The 20,877-nt window shown below is 39.5% G+C and overlaps 1 protein-coding gene across 3 annotated transcripts; it reads right to left on the reverse strand.

Annotated features, from left to right (window-relative positions):
- Positions 1-4: 4 nt before the first annotated feature.
- MLH3 (mutL homolog 3) lies at positions 5-20,835 on the reverse strand. Of its 3 annotated transcripts, XM_041471795.1 has the most exons (13): positions 20,515-20,835; positions 16,664-20,002; positions 13,058-13,156; positions 12,335-12,405; positions 11,254-11,358; positions 8,666-8,738; positions 7,954-8,025; positions 6,876-6,984; positions 3,587-3,746; positions 2,945-2,968; positions 2,664-2,745; positions 1,233-1,384; positions 5-504 (listed from the first exon to the last, which is right to left on the reverse strand). In XM_041471795.1, the coding sequence occupies exons 2-13, from the start codon at positions 19,941-19,943 to the stop codon at positions 427-429; spliced, it is 4,305 nt and encodes a 1,434-aa protein (XP_041327729.1). In that variant the 5' UTR covers positions 19,944-20,002; positions 20,515-20,835; the 3' UTR covers positions 5-426. The 3 variants fall into 3 exon arrangements, with proteins under 3 accessions (XP_041327729.1, XP_041327731.1, XP_041327730.1); XM_041471797.1 differs by lacking the exon at positions 13,058-13,156 and having other exon boundaries at positions 16,790-20,002; XM_041471796.1 differs by lacking the exon at positions 13,058-13,156.
- Between the last annotated feature and the right edge of the window lie 42 nt (positions 20,836-20,877).

Below are 20,877 nucleotides of genomic sequence, written 5' to 3' on the forward strand. Positions count from 1 at the left end.
GGAGTGAGTTGAGTGTGAACTTTATTAAGAAATACCTTCCAATTTTCAAAGTACTATAAAATACACTAATTAAAATTCCCCTCTCTATTATACAGAATTATGCTGTGCTTGCAGAAAAGAAGTGCTTTGCTTCAGTAATTGCAAGTGGGTGCAGCTCCTTGCACCCAACAGCTCAGCACTGACATAGCACCCAGACTTACAGTGCTGTTCCTTAAGGTTGAAGATGCTTCTCCAGGCTCCAAGGGTGGGCTCCTCCTGCCATGTTCTCCTGGCTGGTCTCTGCTTCTTTGGTCAGTAGTTGGTGGAGAGCTTTGGTGACTGCACTGGCTCAGAACTTGGCTCTGCACAGGGCATTGTAGTCTAACAACAGGATCATGGATCATACCAATGCTTCCAGTGGTTGCAGTTTACAGTTTTTACTTTTTTTTAAATAGGTTCTTTTTTTTTTCCAAATAGCTGCCATGCTCGTGCCATCTTCCTCAGTCTAGTCAAATTTGGTTTAGGCTGGAGGGAGAAAAATTAAGAAGCACAAGTCATAACTGAGTAAATAAGTTTCAGTGTTTCCATACTCTTTGCCCTAATACAGTCATTCCTAAGTTAATACCTAATTCAAAGTCCCACCTGACTTGCAACAGAATCCAATTTAATAACAATAAAGCACAGTAATAGCAAAAGGGAGGAGTAATGATTTTGTTTTAAATTTAAATGTAACCTGATTTAAATATAATTTAAATGTAACCTTTTCTAGTGGAAGGTGTTTGTAGTCATGGTAACTAGATGATCTTTAAGGTCCCTTTCAACCCAAACCATTCTATGATTTTATAACAAATGTTGCTATTCCTGTGCTTTATCCCCATTTTATAACATCTTAAACTTCGGGAAAGTAAGCTTTTGTTTAATTAGCATCTTTGCCACTAGCAGAATTTCCATGTTTTCCAAATTTTACACTTTAAAACTGCAAGCACTTTAAATGTATGCTTAACCTTAAGGACACTATTCAAGTCAGTGTGACTATTCAAATAATATATGGTAAGATCCTTGCTAAAGTGTTTACAAGACAGATGGCTTTTGTCCTGAAGTTTCATTTTATTGATAACAATATGTTACAAGTCAAGTAATATAAGGCCAGTGGGGATGGTTTCAAACTGGATGATCTTAGTTCTCACACACATACATGATGTGCCTCTGGTAACCCAGAGCACAGATTACCAGAGGTGTGTCCCACACAGTACCTGTTTTTCCTGCTGTAGATGGTCTATGTCGGCAAGAGGCAGCATTGAAGGTCTTCCATGAGCACACTGGAAGGGTAGCTTACAAGATGACAAAGCTTCAATAAGCCTGCAGCTCTCCTCCAAAGTCAAATGCTCATTAAACTTAATAGCTCCTGAAAAAGAGAGATGCATTCTTGCCCCTGCTGCCAAAGAGGACTCCGCTTCCTTCCACAGCTGTGAATTTCAGTGGAAACACTGGGGGCATCTCCAAAAGATTAGCTGAGAGGCTGCAAAGGCAACCCAAAGGCTGCAGTGCAGCAGACCTGGGGCTTAGCTCAGTTAAAGAGTCTGCTGTATAAGGAGATCAGCTTTCCATGGCTTAAGCTTTAACGTAGTCCAAGTCTGATGGATGGTAAGATTATTACGTTTTGGCATTTTAGGTAATATTGCAATAGGCAAATGGGCTTTTTTTTGTGTGTGTTACAGCTAAGTTGGAAACAGTTCAAAATCAAGAAGTATTAAACCAAGACAACAGTTAACAACAGTTTGATAGGCTTTAGTGGCTTTCCATGGCTGCCACGGACAGGTGTCACTTCTGAAGCCAAGTGCTAGCCCTGCCACCGAGTCCATTCTCACAAGTGAGCACTTAAAGGCGTCCAGAGGAAATTCAAGCAGAATATTAGGGAGTTATTCCAGAGGTGTTTACAAACTTTAGCCTTCACAGATGCACAAGACCATCTGCAATATACTTTCAGCTGTGGTACTTTTTTAGACACAAAAACCCAAAACCTATTGACTGCTAATTGAAAATTGAGACACTGTTGAGAAAACAGATACTTCTGGTTCACATTTGCCCTTTCAGTGTGATCTTGTTGATACTGTATATGGCACAGGAATTGCAACAAGAGGCTGGAGCTACTGCAGTCAAGACCAAGAAGGCCTGCTCATTGCCAGGTGCTGGGAAGCAACAGTTCCCTAAGAAGATGTAAATTTTTACCCCACTCATTCCAAAAGTACTTGAAATGTTGCAGGCACACTTAAACTACCACTTGGGATACTTAAAGGAAACTGAAAATTTGGAAAGAGTGGCTAAGTGTTCTTTCCTGCATGCTTTCAAGCGGATTTTAGCTCCTTCCCCCTTGGCCCACCACAGAGCTGTTATTTGAATGGTTTAGAGCACACACAGATGAATGCATCTCAGAACTGTATGTTTCACATGAAGGTTGGGAAAGTATGCTAGGCCCATACATTAATAAATTGGGGGAGTATTGCTTATACCTTAGTGCTGTCCATGAGCATTACCTCCTCATCCCTAAGAAATAGTCTTTAACCCTGCAATAGCTGCAAACACATCCAAACACTGCCCCAGGGAGGATGATGTGTAGAGACAAAGGTCTGGGGGAAAAAAAAGCCAAAAAGAGAACGAATGAAGGAAAAGTACAGTTTCCCTACCATGACAGGCCTGGGAAGCTAACACCTTCAGAAACGTCAGAGGCAGTGTCCCTCGTGCTCCTCCTCTTGTAGTCTGCAATAGCTAAAAGCAGTAAGGGAATATCATGTTACTTTCCATTTAATATGAGAAAAAAGAACTGTAACACAAAGGAAACTGAAAATGAGGAAAAGCTAGGGGATTATTTAGTCCACTCTCTCATTTGAAGCTCAGCAGGCTCCCTTTGATTCATGCAGTAAGCATTGGACGTTACAGTCAATTCTAGAAGTAGACAGCAACTCACCTCAACTTGTTCTTGAATAAGCTCCTAGAAAGAAAAAAGGTAATGTCATCAGTTGCTATTTTTCCCTTCCATCCCTCTACCCTACTTTGTTCACATCTGTGTGTAATTTACTCTGTGACTGCCAGAATAAGTGATACTGTTCATAGTACACTGACCACAGTGTAGAAGATCTAGCTGGAAGTCCTGACTTCCCATTGCAAGTAATCACTTCAGAAATTTCTCCCTCAAACTGCAGAACATCTGAAACAGTGGTTTTTAGAAAGCCCCACTGACCATGTAGAGATTTCATGGAAGCAACTTTAATATTGCTGATACATAAATATTACTTGCTACGACTTGTTCATTTTACTGTTCCTTCAAGCATTTACTGTCCATTCAAGCACCCACGTGCAGTAAACTGTTAAAATATCTTTGCTATATACAGTTTTTCTTAGCTTCTCCACTAGTCCAAGTCTGAAACAGTCCTTTATCATTTCAGTTCAGTGATTTCACTTTTGGGACTATTTAGCTACTAAAAGGGATGGCATTCACATTTGCCATGGGACTTCATTGTGTCCTTCATAACAGAGATCCTGTAATACCCTGGGCCATGAATACAGAACAAGACCTACTATCATGACTTCACCCATGTCCACAGCTGACCTCCACAATACTTTTAGTGATAGGTTGTCTTTTCCGTCGTAATTCGTTGGCTTCTCTTTCTATAAAACACATTGGCACTTTCCTCACAAGAATCAAGGAGTTGTTTGTCTCAGGAAATGATAATTCAAGACCCAAGTCCTCCAGATTTTTGTAGCAGCATCTGAGGAAAAAAAACCAACATAAATAAGACGTCAACCATTGTATCTGTGACTCCACAGCACATGTAAATTTTTCTGTAGTCCACATACACGGTTTCTCATATCCCTTCCTGTAACAGTTTCCCATTTCAAAATCCATGCCTCATGAGATTCCAAGTAATTTTGCCTTTTCAGCTTACATTCAGATGTTTTTTCTCTCCAATCAACCGTGCATTTTTCATGTTCCACAACTACAAGATCTAAGAGTCCTTGTATTATATGAAGAGAGGCTTTGTTTCTAAATCCAGAAATCTGCCTTTTCTGAACATGCACGAGATGTCTGGTTCAACATACAAACGTTCCAAATACTGAAATTACACAGCATTAAGACTACTTTAAGTCTAATCTAAAAGAACTGTGATTTCAATTAACACGTATTAGCAAATTCTTAAAATGGAAAAAATATTTTGAGAAATTTATGATGGTTTAATGAACTTTATATCCTGTTAAGCAAAGAAAACACAGGAAAGAACAACCTCTAGTTAATTATGACATATGTCAGCCTGTGGATGGAAAAATACACACAAAAATGAGACTTCAGAGACAGATGAGAGCTTATCTTCTAAATGAAAACAACTGTAACAATGTATACTTTATTAATTCAGGGAGTATTGACTTAAAACAAAGGTGGTAAAGGTTAGTTCTAGAAAAGAAATTCTTTGAACAAAAAATAGAAAGAAGCAAATCTAAACTTATCTAAATCAATAATGAGAATAGTACAATTATTAGCCTCCATGGCTTGTGAAATTCTACTCAAAAAAAAAAAAAAAAAGAAGACGTGTAGCCTTCAGCAGGCTATACAGAAAGAAAGACAAAAGCCCATTGTGAATGAAATGACAAAATCCAAGCAGCTATTGAAGTCAACTGGGCTTTTCTATTTTTTCAAATCATTATTAAAAGAAAAAATAAAGAAGGAAGTTCAAGAGAGTCAACAGAACAATGCGTTACTACAATGCTTAGTAGATAAATAACAGAACCAAAGCTGCAGGTGAACCAGAGGTCCAGCTAAACAATTAAATTGCAAGCATAGCTGAAGTGAAAGGTCTTTTAGACAAGTTAATTTATTTGATTACACCAAACTTTACCACAGAATACAGTCACAGTCTGACAGTAACAATAACAATAGAATTTAGATTTTCCCATAATACTTTTAATTCCTAACTTTTTAATAATGATATGCTCTCACAGAGCATTTGCAAAGGGATGAACTGCTAATACAGACTGAAAAATTATTAAGTCACACAATAAAAGTATTAGTAAGCTAGCACTAGTAAGCTTCTTGCTGAGAATCACAACTGACATCCCTCTGTGCCCCTCATATTCAACCCGTGTCCTTAGAAGAAACACACACCTTTCTGATTTACTTCCTTACTCAGTTTTGCAAAATGTTTATGATTTACCTGATTAAAAAAAAAAGTAGCTCTCAGAATTTATTAGCTCTTTCAAAAAGCCTTTAATGCCACCTCTTAAAAGCAGATAAAAAAGGAAATGCAAAAGGTTATCGTGGATAGAGAAGCACCATCTATTATGATTTAGAGACTACGGAAGCAAGGTATGCTGGCAACAGATGGTCAGCATTCAACACGAGTCCTGATCTGTATCCTCATGATTGTTTATTAATAATGTGGAAAAGAAGAGGCATGGTCAAGCAAGGAAATTTGTAGAAAGCACAAAATTATTTCGGTCAGCTGAGACTAGAGACAAAGTTGAAATCAATCAGAATTTAAAATAAGTAGAAAAATGAAGATTAGTAGGATGAATCAAAAATGGGCAGAAAAACTGAATTTACTCCTCCTAAAGACAAATAAATACAAATTATCGGAAGTAATTTAATCTATTTCTACTTTTGGCTGGCTTCTACATAAACAACACAAATTCAAAAAATAACCCCCACTACTCTGTTTCTTTGCCTTGACCATCCACAGACAAGCAGCTCATGCAAGCAGCAGTAGACAAAAAAGGAATATAAGGTGTGGATATAATCCACAGAATATCAGGTGTGGATATAATAAACAGAAAACATGGGCACAGCTGCAAAGCTACTGTACAAATCAATGGGATTCTCTCACTTGGTATATTGTATTCAGTTTCAGCCATTCATTCTCTAAAGTAGATCTATTAGAAATGAGAGACATTCATAGATGAGTGCAAAAATAAATGAAAGTCGAACAGGAGGCATTACATATATTGTGACGTTGGCAACAACATCATTGAGAGGTGGGAACAAAAAAAATCCAATTGTTACTGAAATATGAACACCACTAAGCAAGTGTATCCCTGTAATAGGCAACAATCTTAATAAGGACTGAATCAGCAGCTGTTGAGCTTGTCACAGGAATCACAAAAAAAAAAAAAAAAAAAAAAAGAACAGTATGAGGTAATACTGACAGAACTTCATCTGAAAATTCAGAACAATGAACTGAAAAAACCTCACAAATGCATGTGGCAGGTGACAGACAGGGACGTGGGGGAAAAGAAAGTTTGAGGAGTGTCCAATAGGTCTGCAACAGTCCAACAAGAAATCTGTATCCAAACTCTTGAAGTACAAAAGTTAAATATCCTAATTGTAGCTAGGTCACCATTCTGAAACATTTGGGAAACAGTGTTCATTAGTTACTCTTGGCAGTCACCTAGGAAAGAGGAATGTGTTTTTGAAGGATTCACAATACAGACTTTCCATACCCCATCCTCCTCTTCTCAAAAAGTGCCTGTAAAGTCAGTACCTAGGTCGACAGTCTGGGCACTGCACTCCTTTGTGCACTCCGAGGTCCTGAGCCCCAGACAGGAGGAACTGTTGGAAGCTGCTTTGGCAGTCTTCTGGCCCACACATGAAGGTTTACTTTCCCAGGAAAATCAGAGCACATTGCAAAGGCACAGAAATGGCACACCCCAGGGTTTTGTCTTGAGATGTTGTAACAACATGCCTAAGAACCGTATCTGTTTCCCTCAGTACAGACAGAGCCAACTGGGCTCTGCTCAGGAAAGAATCAACAAATTTTCTCCTGAGTTTCATGATAACCTGGTAATATATAGAGATCTTCCTGGTCAACAGAACCATCCCCCAAAACTGAGAGCTATTTGTCACTACTAACCGTAGAAATCTTCTTTGCTCTTCAGTAACTTCAATCTCCAAAGGGGGAGAGATGGAAGATGACAGTATTTTCTTCTTGCCACATGCTGCAGCTTTCTTCTCATAGGAATCTATGAATGAAACATTTAGAAGAACCCCTCTAAAAATATTTACGGAGGCATTACCCTTAATGACCCTCTGGTCTGGCATGTAGTCCCCTGCTTGGATTAAAAAATGACCACAGAATGCCTTCTCTTGAAACTTGTGGAGGACTGGGAATGTCACAAACCAGACATCCAGTCTCTGGGGAAGGGTTGGTTAATGCCACTTTGTTTTTTCCCACCAGTTCCAAAAAAGAGTCACCCTAAATAGCAAAACAACCTACTGATATATTTGGTTCAACTCAGAGAGAACAATTTTTCCACAGAAAAGTCAGATATAAATGGAGTTAAAATACTATTCATTAAGCATTTCTCCCTTCAGTCTTTACCTTTTTTCAGTACCTGACCAAAAGGAGCAGAGTTCCTGGAACACTCGGCAGGAACTGCGCAGTGTTTGTTGATGTAAGAGAAGGTCAATGATTTTTAAGTACTTGATGGATGGCAATTGTGCTTTTTAACACTGAAACCAATGGCTAATGAGCTTACACAGAAGACCATTATCCCTTTGCAAATAGTCAGACTGTGGAAATTTTAGGTTTTAAGCACAGTATTCAGCAAAAAAGGAACCAAATTAACTAGGTTCTTTACTCAGCATCCCATGTCTTATTCTTCACAGTATAACCACACAAACTTATTGATGTTGTTTTATTTCCTCTTCATTGTTTTTCCTATCAGTCTTCCTGCTCTTTCATTATGTGAGGACTATTTTAGTTCAATAGTTCTGTGGGTAGGGAGTGTATCTTTTATTTTAGGAAAGGCTGTAGGAATTTTCAGCTGCCAATATTATGATTGCTACAAATACTGAACGTCTGCACTCTTCTAGGGATCAGGATAAAGATGTCAAATGGATATCCTATCGGTTCTGTACATCCCAGAGAGCTCATCTGAACTTTTCTGTGCACTGATTATCTTTCTTTCTTATACCACCTGAATCCTCACCTGCAATCAGCTGCTCCAAGCGGATCCGTTCATGAGCTGCATGTTGGTCCACCAAAATCAAGAGGTTTCCATCTAAAAATGTACCACAACAGATGAGAAATAGGCAACTTTGTACCAGACAACTGCAGGGGTGAGGAGGAATAACCACTTCCCAGAGGCCACATTTAGAAGTATCAGCTTGTTTCACAGAAACAAAGTGAGGAGGAGGCTGTGTTGGCAGAACATAAAGTTACTACAGAACAGAAATTCAGTGGTCCAAAATGGTGGTTAAATTAGGGAATTAAATTGAGTCAGAAACTCTTGTCTATTGACATCTTCCTCTAACTTCAGAATGAGAGCTGAGGTCACCCATAAACTGTTTTGTTTGACACAGTCTTTGAAAACGTTGCAAAACCTACTGATTTTGAATGCCTTTTTTGTATAGCTTCAGAAAGCTTCAGCAATGAATATGTCCAGACACTGTGAACAGAGCCTGAAAGATATTAGCAATTTGAGTACAATCTATTTTTATAACATTAATCTGAAGGCGGTAGGAACACTCAGCAATGTCCAAAATAAAGATAAAGAAGATCCAAGAAATTTCAAGTGAAGACTAAAGTTTTCCTCCACTAACAATATCATCCCAAAGCAAGAAGAGATTACAAATAGGACAGTGCTCCCCCTGCAGTCCACTTGACAGCCATCTCAACTTCATGCTATTAACCAGTCTTACCTGTCTTTTTTTCCATTCCATTCCTAGTGTTAATTAAACAAGCGATAAATTTATTGTCCACTTGCTGAAGAACCTGTAAGATACTCATAAAACTCATTATAGAGCAGTACAGATATTTTTAAAGTGAAGGCAAACAAAAGAAACAACAATCAAAATGGATCAAGACCAACAAATAGCTAGTATGACAACTAGAGAACTGGAAGCTACATCTTTCCTAACCCAAAGGGCCTAGCAAAACTAGACTGAGAAGCTATATAGTTATTCTTTATCAATACAGTGGGGAACTAAATATGGAAAAAGGCAGACATTATTTAAGCTAAATATAATACTGGCAGAAGGTCAAATGACCATTAAATGGTCACAAAACAGTTTAGTTTGGAACTAAGAGAAAGTGTTGAAATATATTTAAAAAAAAATCTGGATAAACTTTTTCAAAGATAGTAATAAGGGCATGGGTACTAACTGTTCTAAGGTGAATTAAATGGCCATGTAGAAACCTCCTTGAGTTGGGAATGAAAGCTGGGCACAGTGACTCTGAAGAATAATTGATCTGTTGATATCACCAAAAGAGAATGTAAACAACTTTTTTTAACTTGCTAATAATCTGCAGAAGAAGGAAGCAATTTTTCCCTTCATTTTTTGGTGTAGAATTTGCCTCTGTGACTTGATTCCACTTTCCCCTCAAGCATCAAAAATCAACCATGCAATATTGAGATGAGGTTTACAATGCTTTCAGTATCTTATTGTTAGATTTCAAATACACAGATATAGTGTTATGGAGTAATTTCTCCCAGTGTTACATAGACAGCTCACCCAGAATTCTCTGTTTCACAACATGTGCATTGTTCACCTAGTAGGTAAAAATTAATGGATGACTCTATTTCTTTACAGGGATACAAGACTAATTCTTCTTTTTATTCTTTTCCTATTGCATGATGCAACATTTTCTGCTTTTAATCTTTTGTAGACAGATTCTCAAAATTGCTGTAGGGTACTGAAGGCAGTATTTAGCTTTTTCAGAGACAAGAAGTACTAACTTCACTAGTTTTGCCTTCTTAAAAACATAGAAAGGAAAACATGACAGAGGTAATACCAGAAACTTTCAGTAAGTTTTAAAGAACAGTTCTTATTTGGAGAAAACAGAAAAATGGTACCTTCCATTCTACATCTTTTCTCTCTTGTCTTTGTGAAACATATCCTGTTCTCTACAGTAACTTTATTTACTCCTATTATTCATGCACTCACAACATAAGTAAGGGAATAATTTGAATCCTTGTCCACCCTGGAGATGAACATTTCCATGCCTCACACAGTCAGGACCTGCAATCTCAAAGTCAGCAACCTGACTGTGTAAGAGTAGCGCCAGCTGGACCTGTACGCCTTTTGCTACTGGGATGCAAGAGAGGGAGAGAATCCACTCTGGCATTTCTACCCAAGCAAACCATCACATATGTAAGCTGAAGACTTATATTTACATTAGCTTTTAAGCTAACACTCAAAACATTTGATTTAAAAAACACAAAAATAATAAAACTTGATGTTATTATGCCACTATTAAAAATCACTTTTAAGCACAGACATAAATCTTAGGGTGAAATTTCAAGTTTTTCCATTAAACCTTGGATTTGATTTTGAAATCACTCTGCTAAGGAATTAAATTTCTAAAGTAAATAAAAAAGGAAGCTATAGATGTAGGAGAAATATGAACTAAGAAAATGCTAAACAACTGTAGCAGGCCCAGGGCCTGCAAGGCCTCCTTGGAGGTCAGAAGCCTGAGCTAGGAAATGCCGAGTCACGATGACTGGGCTCAGAAGCGATGACTGGGCCTCAGAAGCCCCTCTCTTCCGCCTATCAGACCCTGCTTATCTCTCTGTAAGCCTATAGGTCACTTTCCCTGACCCTTTGTATTGGGCAATTTCCAAAACCCCTAATATAAACCCCTAATTCTGCCTGGTTCGGCAGAAGAGCTGTCACTGAGACCCTTCGTGGGGGACACCAATAAAGAATTCCTGCAGAACCTTATACAGCTTCTTCTCCTCTCTCTCTGCGTCTGCTGCAGCAGCACCAGCAAGCTAAAGAGCTGAAATCACAAAGAGCTGATAATCACTGAGAGCCGAAATCACTACAGCTTGCTTGGCTGCCTGCAGCTGGGAACTGCTTGGGAATTCGGCTGCTGTGCTGAGCCCACTGAGCTATCCTGGCCACGGCACCCCACCGGGCACAGCCCGGCTGGAAACTGCCGCGATAAACAACAAATATAAAAACTGTACTTTGAACTATCATTTAGTTAATAATGTTTCTAAGCAGCAGTAACAGGGCTATCTCTTGATTTTGATCTAATCATACTAGTCAAGTCATTTTAGAGTCACTTGCAGATAGCTGATTAATCATGAGATGTTACTAAGGTATGGCATGACACACATGTCTGCTGGTATCACACATGACCAAGAATTCTGTTAGTGCTTGTGAAAATTAGGAATGTGAACTGTTTTCCTGGATATTTCTTTCCTACCAGGTGGAAACACCAGCAAATCCCACCTGCTGAGTAGGATTTAGGGGATGGAAGCTAGTAATAGATCATATTGTACCTGCATTGAATGAACCATGTCTTTGGTGAAACGATAAGGATACAAGATATTGTGAATTTTCACAGCCAGACTGTCAGCCTGATCGCTGGTCACATCAACTGCAATCTGTAAAAACAGGATTTCACATCAAGGAAAGGCTCAACAATATGGCACAGAACCCCAAACACACAGAGCAAATACTCCAAACAAACCAGTTTTAACAAAAACTGGAAATAACTATATTTGATGAACCAAGCTTTCTATACAAGAATAACAGTAACTAAAAAATCATCTAGCAATACCTGTACTTCTACCCCCACATATCTTTCCCATCTAGCTATTACCTGCTAATTTCAATGCATCCAGCTGATTCCAAGTACCTATCAAAAGCTGAAGTTAATTATCAGCCTACGTGAGCTCTCGGGGGATGGCATTACAAAGGATGTATTACCCTGGAATGAGTCAGAGCACACGTCACTGCAAGGACTGAACACAAGTGTTCCCTTCCAGAAACTCACCAGCAGGTGGTTTGCAGCTCCATGCCTATTGTTCGCAGGTGGAAATGGTTACATACATATGTTTACACACACACACAACATGAGGATTAAAGATAATGCTACCTCATGACAGCAAAGGAAGTTTTTCTACAAGCTCCAACATTGTTTCCCTCTCACATGCTGTAATCCTGCCAGGCTTTAAAAACAGCTGTGGTAAAATACACTTTTAAGACCTGTTCAAACCTGGGTTATTTTATCTCTGTCCATAAAGCAGACAGACACTATATTACAATTTTCTCATTCGATAACTTTTAATTTTGAGATTACTATCTCTGTAGAGGGAAAGAGAGTTTACAATGTTTTGGTTTTGGAATTAATGTAAAATGAAAGATTAGCCTGATACCTGCCTCGCTTTGAATAAATCCACAACAATGACTTGCATCTAAACAGTCTATAAAAACCAAAACTTCCAGGTCCATAGTGTAATATATCTCTAGATAACTTATATAACAATCATTATATTTGCAATTTTGTATCCATTGTCATAAAATAACAAAAATCTAAAATTATTCCTATTTCAGCATGACATGCAAGGTAATACTTACCTCTGGGCAGGGAACAAAAACAGGATTATCCCATTCCAAAAGCAATGACTGGAGAGACTCCCTTTCAGCATCTAGGAACAAGCACATAGATAATACAGGAACTACCACCATCTGTCAATAGAATGTTCACTGGGGACCTCAACCTCACACAAGTATTATTTCTTTTTGTTCCTTCATAAAAATGGGAGAGTGTACAAATAAATAATGGAACATGGCACTAGGCTTCTGTACTGTCTGCTTTAACTAGGAAGGGCAATGTGCATCTTTCTGACCCCTAAAAATGCTGCAGCACAATTCAATAGGCCTGGAAAAGGGGTGGAGGGATGGTAGGGAAAGAAAGACCTGTTTAGCTACCCACTCCCTCTGACAAAGTTACATACCAAAAATATTATTTCATCCTTTCCACTGCAAAGAAAAAAAGTGTGAGGATTGAAGCTATTTTTCACATTCCAAGTCTGGAATGAGTACAAAGAAGGGAGTAGGTAATTATTCTTTAAACTCATGACATAATTCAACAAAGAACAGGGTATTTCATCCTGTAAATAAGTATTCTTTAACCTGCCTTCAACCCAAAAATTTTTTTTCCAGTTCTAGATCTGAGATGACTCACACAGTCCCATTGTTAACAGACCTTGAGTAATTCTGGTTCCTGTTGGGACATCTGGGAGAATTCTGTGATTTGTTTTTACCACAGAACACTGTGTGCTGGAAAGCTGGCCCTACCTCTCAGATTCTGGCTTGTCTGAATCTTCTCTTTTTGAGGTCTAGGAAGGAAGGGAAGCACAGTCTCACTTCTAAAGGGATGGCATCTGAACTGAAACCCTAAACAAAGAAATAAATTTACTGCTGCATAATAAGCAGCATGCAAAATTACTAAAAGCTATACATGTATTATATTCTTATAAAGGAGCATGTGCTTAGCCCTATAAAATTGTGAGTATCGTGCAGATTTTGCAACCTAATATTGAGAAATAACAACACATATGTAAAAAGCTGAGAATTATCAGACATACACGCCTTGGGAAATGTAAAAATATTACCATGGTTTCTGCAGGACTGTATTTAAAAATTGGCTGCTGCCTTAAACTTGTAATAATTATTTCCAGAATTAGGGCAACCAGAAGTGTTTTCCCCAAAGAGAAAGGACACATACAGTAGTCTATCAGAGATCAAAACATTGTTGAAATCCCTCTGTTAAGGAGCAGAAAAACTGTCAGTCTATCACCATTCCTATCAATACTTAATACAGTTATCAGGAATTTGTAAAACTGAAAACCACAAGTCAGTGAACCCACATGAGGTAACAGAGTTAGTCCAACAATATGTTCTCACCCACCAAGAAATGATTTAATATTACAAACTTGTATTGTTATCAAGAGTATTAAGAAAAGTGGCTCAGATTTCCAGCACGTTGGTAAACATTTCACCCTTCCTTTGGTACAATTCAGTCTTCTATTCTTTGTGAAATAATAATGAATTAATAAAGTTCCTTTCTACCAAGAAATTAAGGGTGTGCATTCAGGAAAAGAGGCAGAGTGATAATGCCAAAGAAAACTAGCTGTGTGCTGATAAGCTCAGTGTGAAAAGGCTCTATAAAATCTTAGGCCAGTCCACAGGCTCCGGACTGTTGGCTCCATTCCAGTGAGGACTATTGACCCTGGGGATTGAGAATCCTTTCAAGAATCCAAACTGACAGCCCAGCACTGGGGAGGAACTCAGCATCCCATTGTCACAGGAAAGGACAAAATGCCTGATGTAGTTCCTGCTAAACTGTGGCAAATTGAAGAATGCTGCCTAATTCAGATTCTGGCAGAACTTTTATAGCTATTGTCATAAAAAGACAATATCTCTCAAGTTCACAGAAGAATCTATCATCTGTAGCAACACAAGTCCAGTGTTTTATACATGTAATAGACAAAGAGTCATCTCCCTGTATTTTCTTGAAGGAAAAATCCTTGATCAAGATATACATTGTTCAGAAAGTCAGGGTTTACTTGCTCCACGACTGGTGAGACTTCAGACTTGGCAGAGGTACTATTAATATGATTCTTCTGACAAGTAACATCAGAAAAGGTGGCGAGGATAGTAACGTATACACTTCATGCAGGCAAATGCCATACAATTACCATACTTGAGCATTCATTTGCACTTGCCTCAGTTAGATCATGAAGATACACCAGTGTAATCACACAGCACAATGTAAGGAACAAAAATTGCCAATATAGCTGACATAACAACAAAGACCAGGTTGAGCGAGGATAGTTTCCTACTACAAATGCATTGTTCAAAAAGGCATCCAATGGTGAAATGAAGTTTGCTGAATTTTCCTGCAGCAATCAGTTTAATCAGTATGAAGATGCCTGGGTGTGGCCTACAAAATCTAACATCTCTGTCGAGCACGTGGCTTGTGGCTGGAAAAGATGACAGACGGCCACTGCTGTCATGAAAAAGAGGATATGGATTATTCTTACCTACTTCCACCTATTGCTAAGCAGTGTAACTTCCCTAGAATTGTGTACGAGATGCTATTCTTAGGGGCTATGAAATTCTAAGTCAACACCATGGGGTTACTGACACTACTCTAAAAACCAAAATGAAAGCATACAAGTGAGGAAATTATTCTGCTCCTGGGTCTTAACAGCAATCCAAAACAGTGCTCAACATTAAGGGACGTGAATGCTGTGTTAGGACACAGTTATGTTTATTCCTATGGCTGAAAGGAACAAACATCCTTTGCTTCAAAAACATATGAAAGAATGTGCTTGTTGAACTTTGAAAACCTAAGACCTATAGGATCTAGCCGCAGTTCAAACACCTTGTGAAGATTTGGGAGGTCCAGCTCTTAACCTAAGTAAAGAATAAAATCAGACATGTCGCCAAAGAACTGGCAGAGTTTAGAAAGACTGGCACCACAGACACAACGGAGAGTAACAGAGAGTTAATGCTAAGGCTAAGGACAGCGCCATGGGAGGTAAAAAGATGCAATACAATACATGTCTTCAAAGCCTACAGACTGTACACCATCTGAAAGCATAAGAGTACATGAGGTATTCTCTCTATAAACCTGAATGCACTATCCAATATTTTGGACAGAAGGTCAATTTCTACATCTCAGGGCTTTGGCTGGTTACTAAGGAGTACTGTGGGCAACAAAACTGGTATACCACAGAAACTAAAATGTTAGTGAAGGAGTGTATATTTGCACTTGCCAAGTAATTTTGCTTAAAAAAACTTGCATCAAATTTTCTTCAATGGAACACAATAGATATGAAAAGCTTTTGGCATCAATTATTATACAAAAAGGGGAATAGCTCAATAACTGAAATACCTACTGCACCAGTGTTTCTGTGACTGGTGACAAACAAGGAAGTAACAGACAAAAATGGAACAAACCAAAGGGCATGACAATTGATTAGACATATTTTTTGCAAGATAACTAGAAAGAAGTCCAAACTACTTTTACAAAACAATTTATGTAGTAGAAAATAAAGTCTACACCAAGAATGGCTGCATCTTCACTGATAAAATCTGCCTATGGACAGAATGAACAACAACAAGAACACAGATATATCCCTTGAAGGGAAAATTATCAAAGACAGTACTAGACAGACAAACTACATCAGGAATATACACAAAGTCAAAACCAAACAGACAGATCTGTGAAGACTCATGAACACTGTGGCCCTGAAAAAATAATATAATGCAAGGTTCTTTCACTAGTGGAAAAGGTCCACCATCAAAACAACAACAATGCTGTACAACATCTGCTACAAAGTGTGAAAGAACAGCCTGCCTTCTAAAATCCATGGAGAACACACATTCTCAATGAAGTTAGATTTTTTATTCATCTTTCAAGGGTTGCTTTAAATTTTGTATGCAGTTTGAAAAAAGATCATTTTAATGTAAGGTTCTCTTTAACAACACTTTCTTAGAAACATAACTGTTTAGGATAAAATGGTAAAAAACATGATACTTTTCTGGTACATTTACTTTGAAGTACGTTTCTCATTTTATATGTGACAACAGTTATATGTAACTGTCATCACAGAGAATGTCATGATACCCAGTGAAAACTAGGCAGCTATCTGTTAATTGTCATGATGCAGACATTTCTTTTTATCATTTTATTTAAAATGATCTTTTAATAACTTTACTGTTAATGCTTCACTGTCTCCATAGTTCCCAACATTTCTTGTTTTCCATGCAGCTATTAGCTATAAGGTAGTGACTAATTCAGTAAAAGCTCTCAGATGCTGCCAGCAAGACTATTTCATGCACCTAGAAGAACAGTTTTTCTCATCCCATTTTTACAACCACCACCTATCTTACCATTCTCTGAAACAACATTCACAGCCATTGTTGTTATATCTTGAATGCAGGCAGTTTGAAATCCTTCACTAGGAGGAGTGCCGTAGGTACTGAGTCCAGTTGCTGTATTGATGTACACCGTCTTACCCGATAAAGCATCAAAATCTTGGAGCCAGACAGAACATGAATCATTCCTGGGATTGCCTGTGCATGTGTTGTCAGCAGAGAATTCCAAGTTCCTTTGTAAGGTCACATGGGGAACCACAGTATCTTTCATATTTTGTTCTGAGGATTCACCCAACATACTTTTATCTTTACAGATGATGTTAGTACAATCATTTTTAGCAGGTAATGATAAAACTGAAGAGACTGTGTACTCTCCTTCTATACTGCTGAGAGGTGATGAGCTGACAGGACTCTTCACAGACTCTGCTATCACACCATCTGATTGCGAGCACACAGCCTCCTTAGAAATGCTGGACTTACACTCCCTCATTTTTTCCACTGAGGGTTTATATGTTTGACAAACGTTATACAAAAAATCATTATTTGAGGATTCACAATCGAAAGAATGGTTATCTTTTCTATTTGAGTCTGTTTGGAACTGCTCACCACGTCGTTCTACTTCTTTGTGATCAGTTTTCATTCTGGACAGTTTGGATGATAATGATCCTGGAGATCTTTGACAACTTGTAGTTTTGTTACTAACCAGAGAGTAATCAGACAATGTCAAAGGACTCTGACAAAGGGCTCGTTTGTCCTGTGACACTTCTCCACTGCAAAATAAAGTCTTTTCCAAGGAACCAAAACCTTGGTTAATATTAGAATCTGTATCTTCTGCAGGTGGAGTTTCACAACTGCCGAAGTTATCATGATAGCCATTCCCATTCTTTGAAAAGTCACAGCTAGTTTCTGAATTAAGAACTGGGAGACCACATTCATTTCGCTCTGACGTGGGTGTTGGTAGCATAGACTTAACTCTCCCATAATACCTCCTGAACTTTTCTAATGATCCCAGCTGTGTGGACAAGCCCAGCTTCTTAGAGGGCTGCGATCTTGGCACAACTATCTGTCTTCTAGTGTTTTTGATAACAATTTTCTTGCGAGGAATACCTGAAGGAGTTGCCAGCAGCAATTCCGTACTGTTTGATGTTTCATAAGGTCGTTTATTGGTAGCAGTGCCCATAGCTATCTCCTCCCTCACCCGATGTGACAAAGGTTTGTTCTCATGACCAGCAGTCTTGCATACTTCTCTAGTAAGAGAAGCTGCATATTCTTTATTACTATTACTGGAAATATCCTTAGCATTTGAAGACTGAATCACAACATTCACTTTGTGGTCAGAAATATCCTTGGCACTGACAGGGCCAGGCCTACACTGTGTGTTTATTGCAAGATTTGTTTCTGTTTGTTCACAGTCATGTGGGGACTCATTTTGCATAACACTTTTTATGAGGTCTGTAAGGCACAGCTTTAAGGGTATTGAACTAACAGCCCCTCTTCTGGCATCACCTATCACTTCAGCTGTTGCCCTGTTTCTTCTTGCATTACACAGTCTCATTAATGAACTTCCAGAGACAGTTTCAGGTCCCACTGCTGTTTCAGTGGGGTCTTCTCTCTCAAGCAGTGACTGAATAACATCCTTATTTAAGACAAGAACCTTATTGCTTTCCTGTGTTACTTGACCTTGCCGGCTGCCCACATTTTTTATATTATTCTCTGCACAATCCCCTAGGTCACCACAACCATCTATTTCTCTTATTTCCGATCTGGCCCCTCCACTGAAAGAGGAACAAAGATGTTCTGAAGGTTTCAGACGCATATCAGGTACTTTTTGGGAACTGCTAGTGTGTTTTCGATCCTGTTCTGAGGTATTTGATTTAATTAAATCAGAACCTGTGTCATCTTTGCTTGGCAATGGAGTCTCTGCTTTATTGTTTCTACATGGATCAGATGATTCAGCAGTGTTCTGAACTGGAGCATTTTTAGTTTCCTGTACATTTTTACTTGACTCTATAAGATCTGAACTTTTTTTCCTAGTAATGGATTTCCTCTTGACATCTTTTGATTGCAAGCTACGTATTTCATAAGAATCCACAATTTCATTACATGCTTTCTTAAAACTTTCTTGGATGCTCTTCTCGTCAAGAATTGAAGGCTTCAGAACTGGAGCATTATGCAAACAAAAGTCATTATGTTCACTAAACTCTCTGATGTCCTCACTACTTGGTTCAATAAATAAATGCTCTCGTTTCAAAAATATTTTCACTCCTTCTTCTATGCAAGTAAGAAGAACATCCCAGTTCTGGAACTCAATCAGAGTCTTTGCAGGTTCCAGGCACACATCATAGTCACTGTATGCACAGGTTACATTGAGAATAAAGATCCCATACAACTCTGGCCCACAGCGATGGCGACCGGGACTTGAATTAGCCTGTCGGCTTGCAGGGACACTCTTTGCCTTGCAAATTACGCTTTCTTTTCTTAATAAAAAATCAATTAGTTTATGTAGTCTTGTCTTTAAAACAAGCCTCCTGTTCACATACAAGAACTGCATATTCTTATTGTAATGTCCCTCAGTACTGATAAAACCACTTATCTCAAATCCCCCAGACTTGTGGTTTATTTCTCGCAACTTCTGGGATCTGCCCAGTCCATAAATTTGACAAAACCGAGAGTATACGTCTCTTGTCTTAGGCAGCTGAAGCACCATAGAACAAGAAACATCGTTTCTTAAAGAAAGAGAAACAGAAGGATGCATTAGCGAAACAGCCTCTACCTTCTGTCTCACTCTCTCAATTTCCAGCACAGGATCCATGCACTTTCTCCTCACTGGTAACTGATGGAACAGATTGCACACGGTGACTGTGGTTCCGCCACTTGGTCTGTTCAATTCAGCTTCACACACTTCCAGTGCTTGCCCATTGTGAAACAGTTTCATAAACGTTTTTGCTGTCCTGCTGGTCTTAGATGAGATTTCCACTACACTGGCCATGTTGGCTATACTTGCCAAAGCCTCTCCTCTGAAGCCATAGAAAGTCAGGTTCTCCAAGTCTCTCACTGAGCTGCATTTGCTGGTGAAGTAGCGCTTTCCAACAGCCTTTAGGTCCTCTTTCCCCATCCCAGAGCCATTGTCCACCACCTGGATCTTAAAAGCTTCCAGATCCACCCTGACAGCTACACATGTTGCTTTGGCATCGATGCTATTGAGGACAAGCTCCTCGACACAGTGTCCGAGTGAGTTGACAGTGACTCCAGAACGCAGCCTGGCTCGCACATCTTCCACCAAACGTTTGATCATGTCAAAATCTGATGGATGAGAACCACGAGAAACTGCAGGGAGCTCACTGCTCCATGTTCCTTAAAACACAGAGAGACAAGGGGGAAAAATTAAATAAATACAAATTAAAGACCTGAAAAGACTGATTTATTTCAGTCACCCTCATAAATACACTTTTCTTAGCTTTCTTGGCATTCAGAGGCTTTTTCTGTGATTATTTAATGCTCATGCTCTGACTACACATTGTCAGTGCCTTCAGGGTAGATGGCCAGAGCCTGAGCCTCAGCTCCTTACTAACAACATGCTGTGTTTTCAAACTTAGCATATCCAAATCACACTCCTACCATGTGAAGCAAAACTCAAAGGACCTGCAAGCCAAAGGTTTCTACTGCAATTTTCATCAGAATTATAGAGTAAAGATCACCAAGAACTGGGCGGAAAGCTGCTTTTCTCCTGTTTTTACATCCCCACCAAAAACTGACAGTCCTGATCAAATAGTATCTGCTGCTACTTATCCAGGAAAGGAGCAAAGCAGGCTTGGCAATGGGTGACAGGCACAAAGAGCAAGCTGTTTATGCGTAAGAGAACCCACTGTTTTCAAGTCCTTGGCTCCTACTGGTTTCCTAGTGGCATTCAAGGGGCCTGCTAGCCGTGCCGGAGGATCCGGTGCCGCCGCTGTGACAGGTCGCCCGAGGCTCCCTAGCCCCGGGGCTGAGGAGGGCAGCGCGGACCCGCGGCTCAGCTCGCCACCACACGCTGTCCGTGCCCTCCCCTCACAACCGGAGCGCTCTCTGCTTCCTCTTCCCGGCCGCCCCGGGCCCCGCGTCCCGCCCTCGGCCCCTCAGCGCCCACCGGGCCGGCCGGCCCCGCAACGGCCGCGGCGCGAGACGGCCGGGGCCGGGCCGCCGGGCTCCTCCCGCGGGGCGACGGCGCGTGCGCAGCCGCGAGCGCACGG

The sequence above is a fragment of the Pyrgilauda ruficollis genome, unplaced genomic scaffold (genome assembly GCF_017590135.1).
Source record: "Pyrgilauda ruficollis isolate IOZ18807 unplaced genomic scaffold, ASM1759013v1 scaffold28, whole genome shotgun sequence".
Taxonomy (NCBI): domain Eukaryota; kingdom Metazoa; phylum Chordata; class Aves; order Passeriformes; family Passeridae; genus Pyrgilauda; species Pyrgilauda ruficollis.

What these genes read in the sequence shown, in the direction of transcription:
- MLH3 (XM_041471795.1), bottom strand. Translation starts at nt 19,943, where the DNA reads ATGATCAAACGTTTGGTGGAAGATGTGCGAGCCAGGCTGCGTTCTGGA. An exon ending in ACATGGTTCATTCAATGCAG is followed by an intron (nt 8,739 to 11,253) that starts GTACAATATGAT and finishes AGTATCTTACAG; the next exon opens with GTTCTTCAGCAAGTGGACAA. An exon ending in TGGAATGGAAAAAAAGACAG is followed by an intron (nt 8,026 to 8,665) that starts GTAAGACTGGTT and finishes GTACATTTTTAG; the next exon opens with ATGGAAACCTCTTGATTTTG.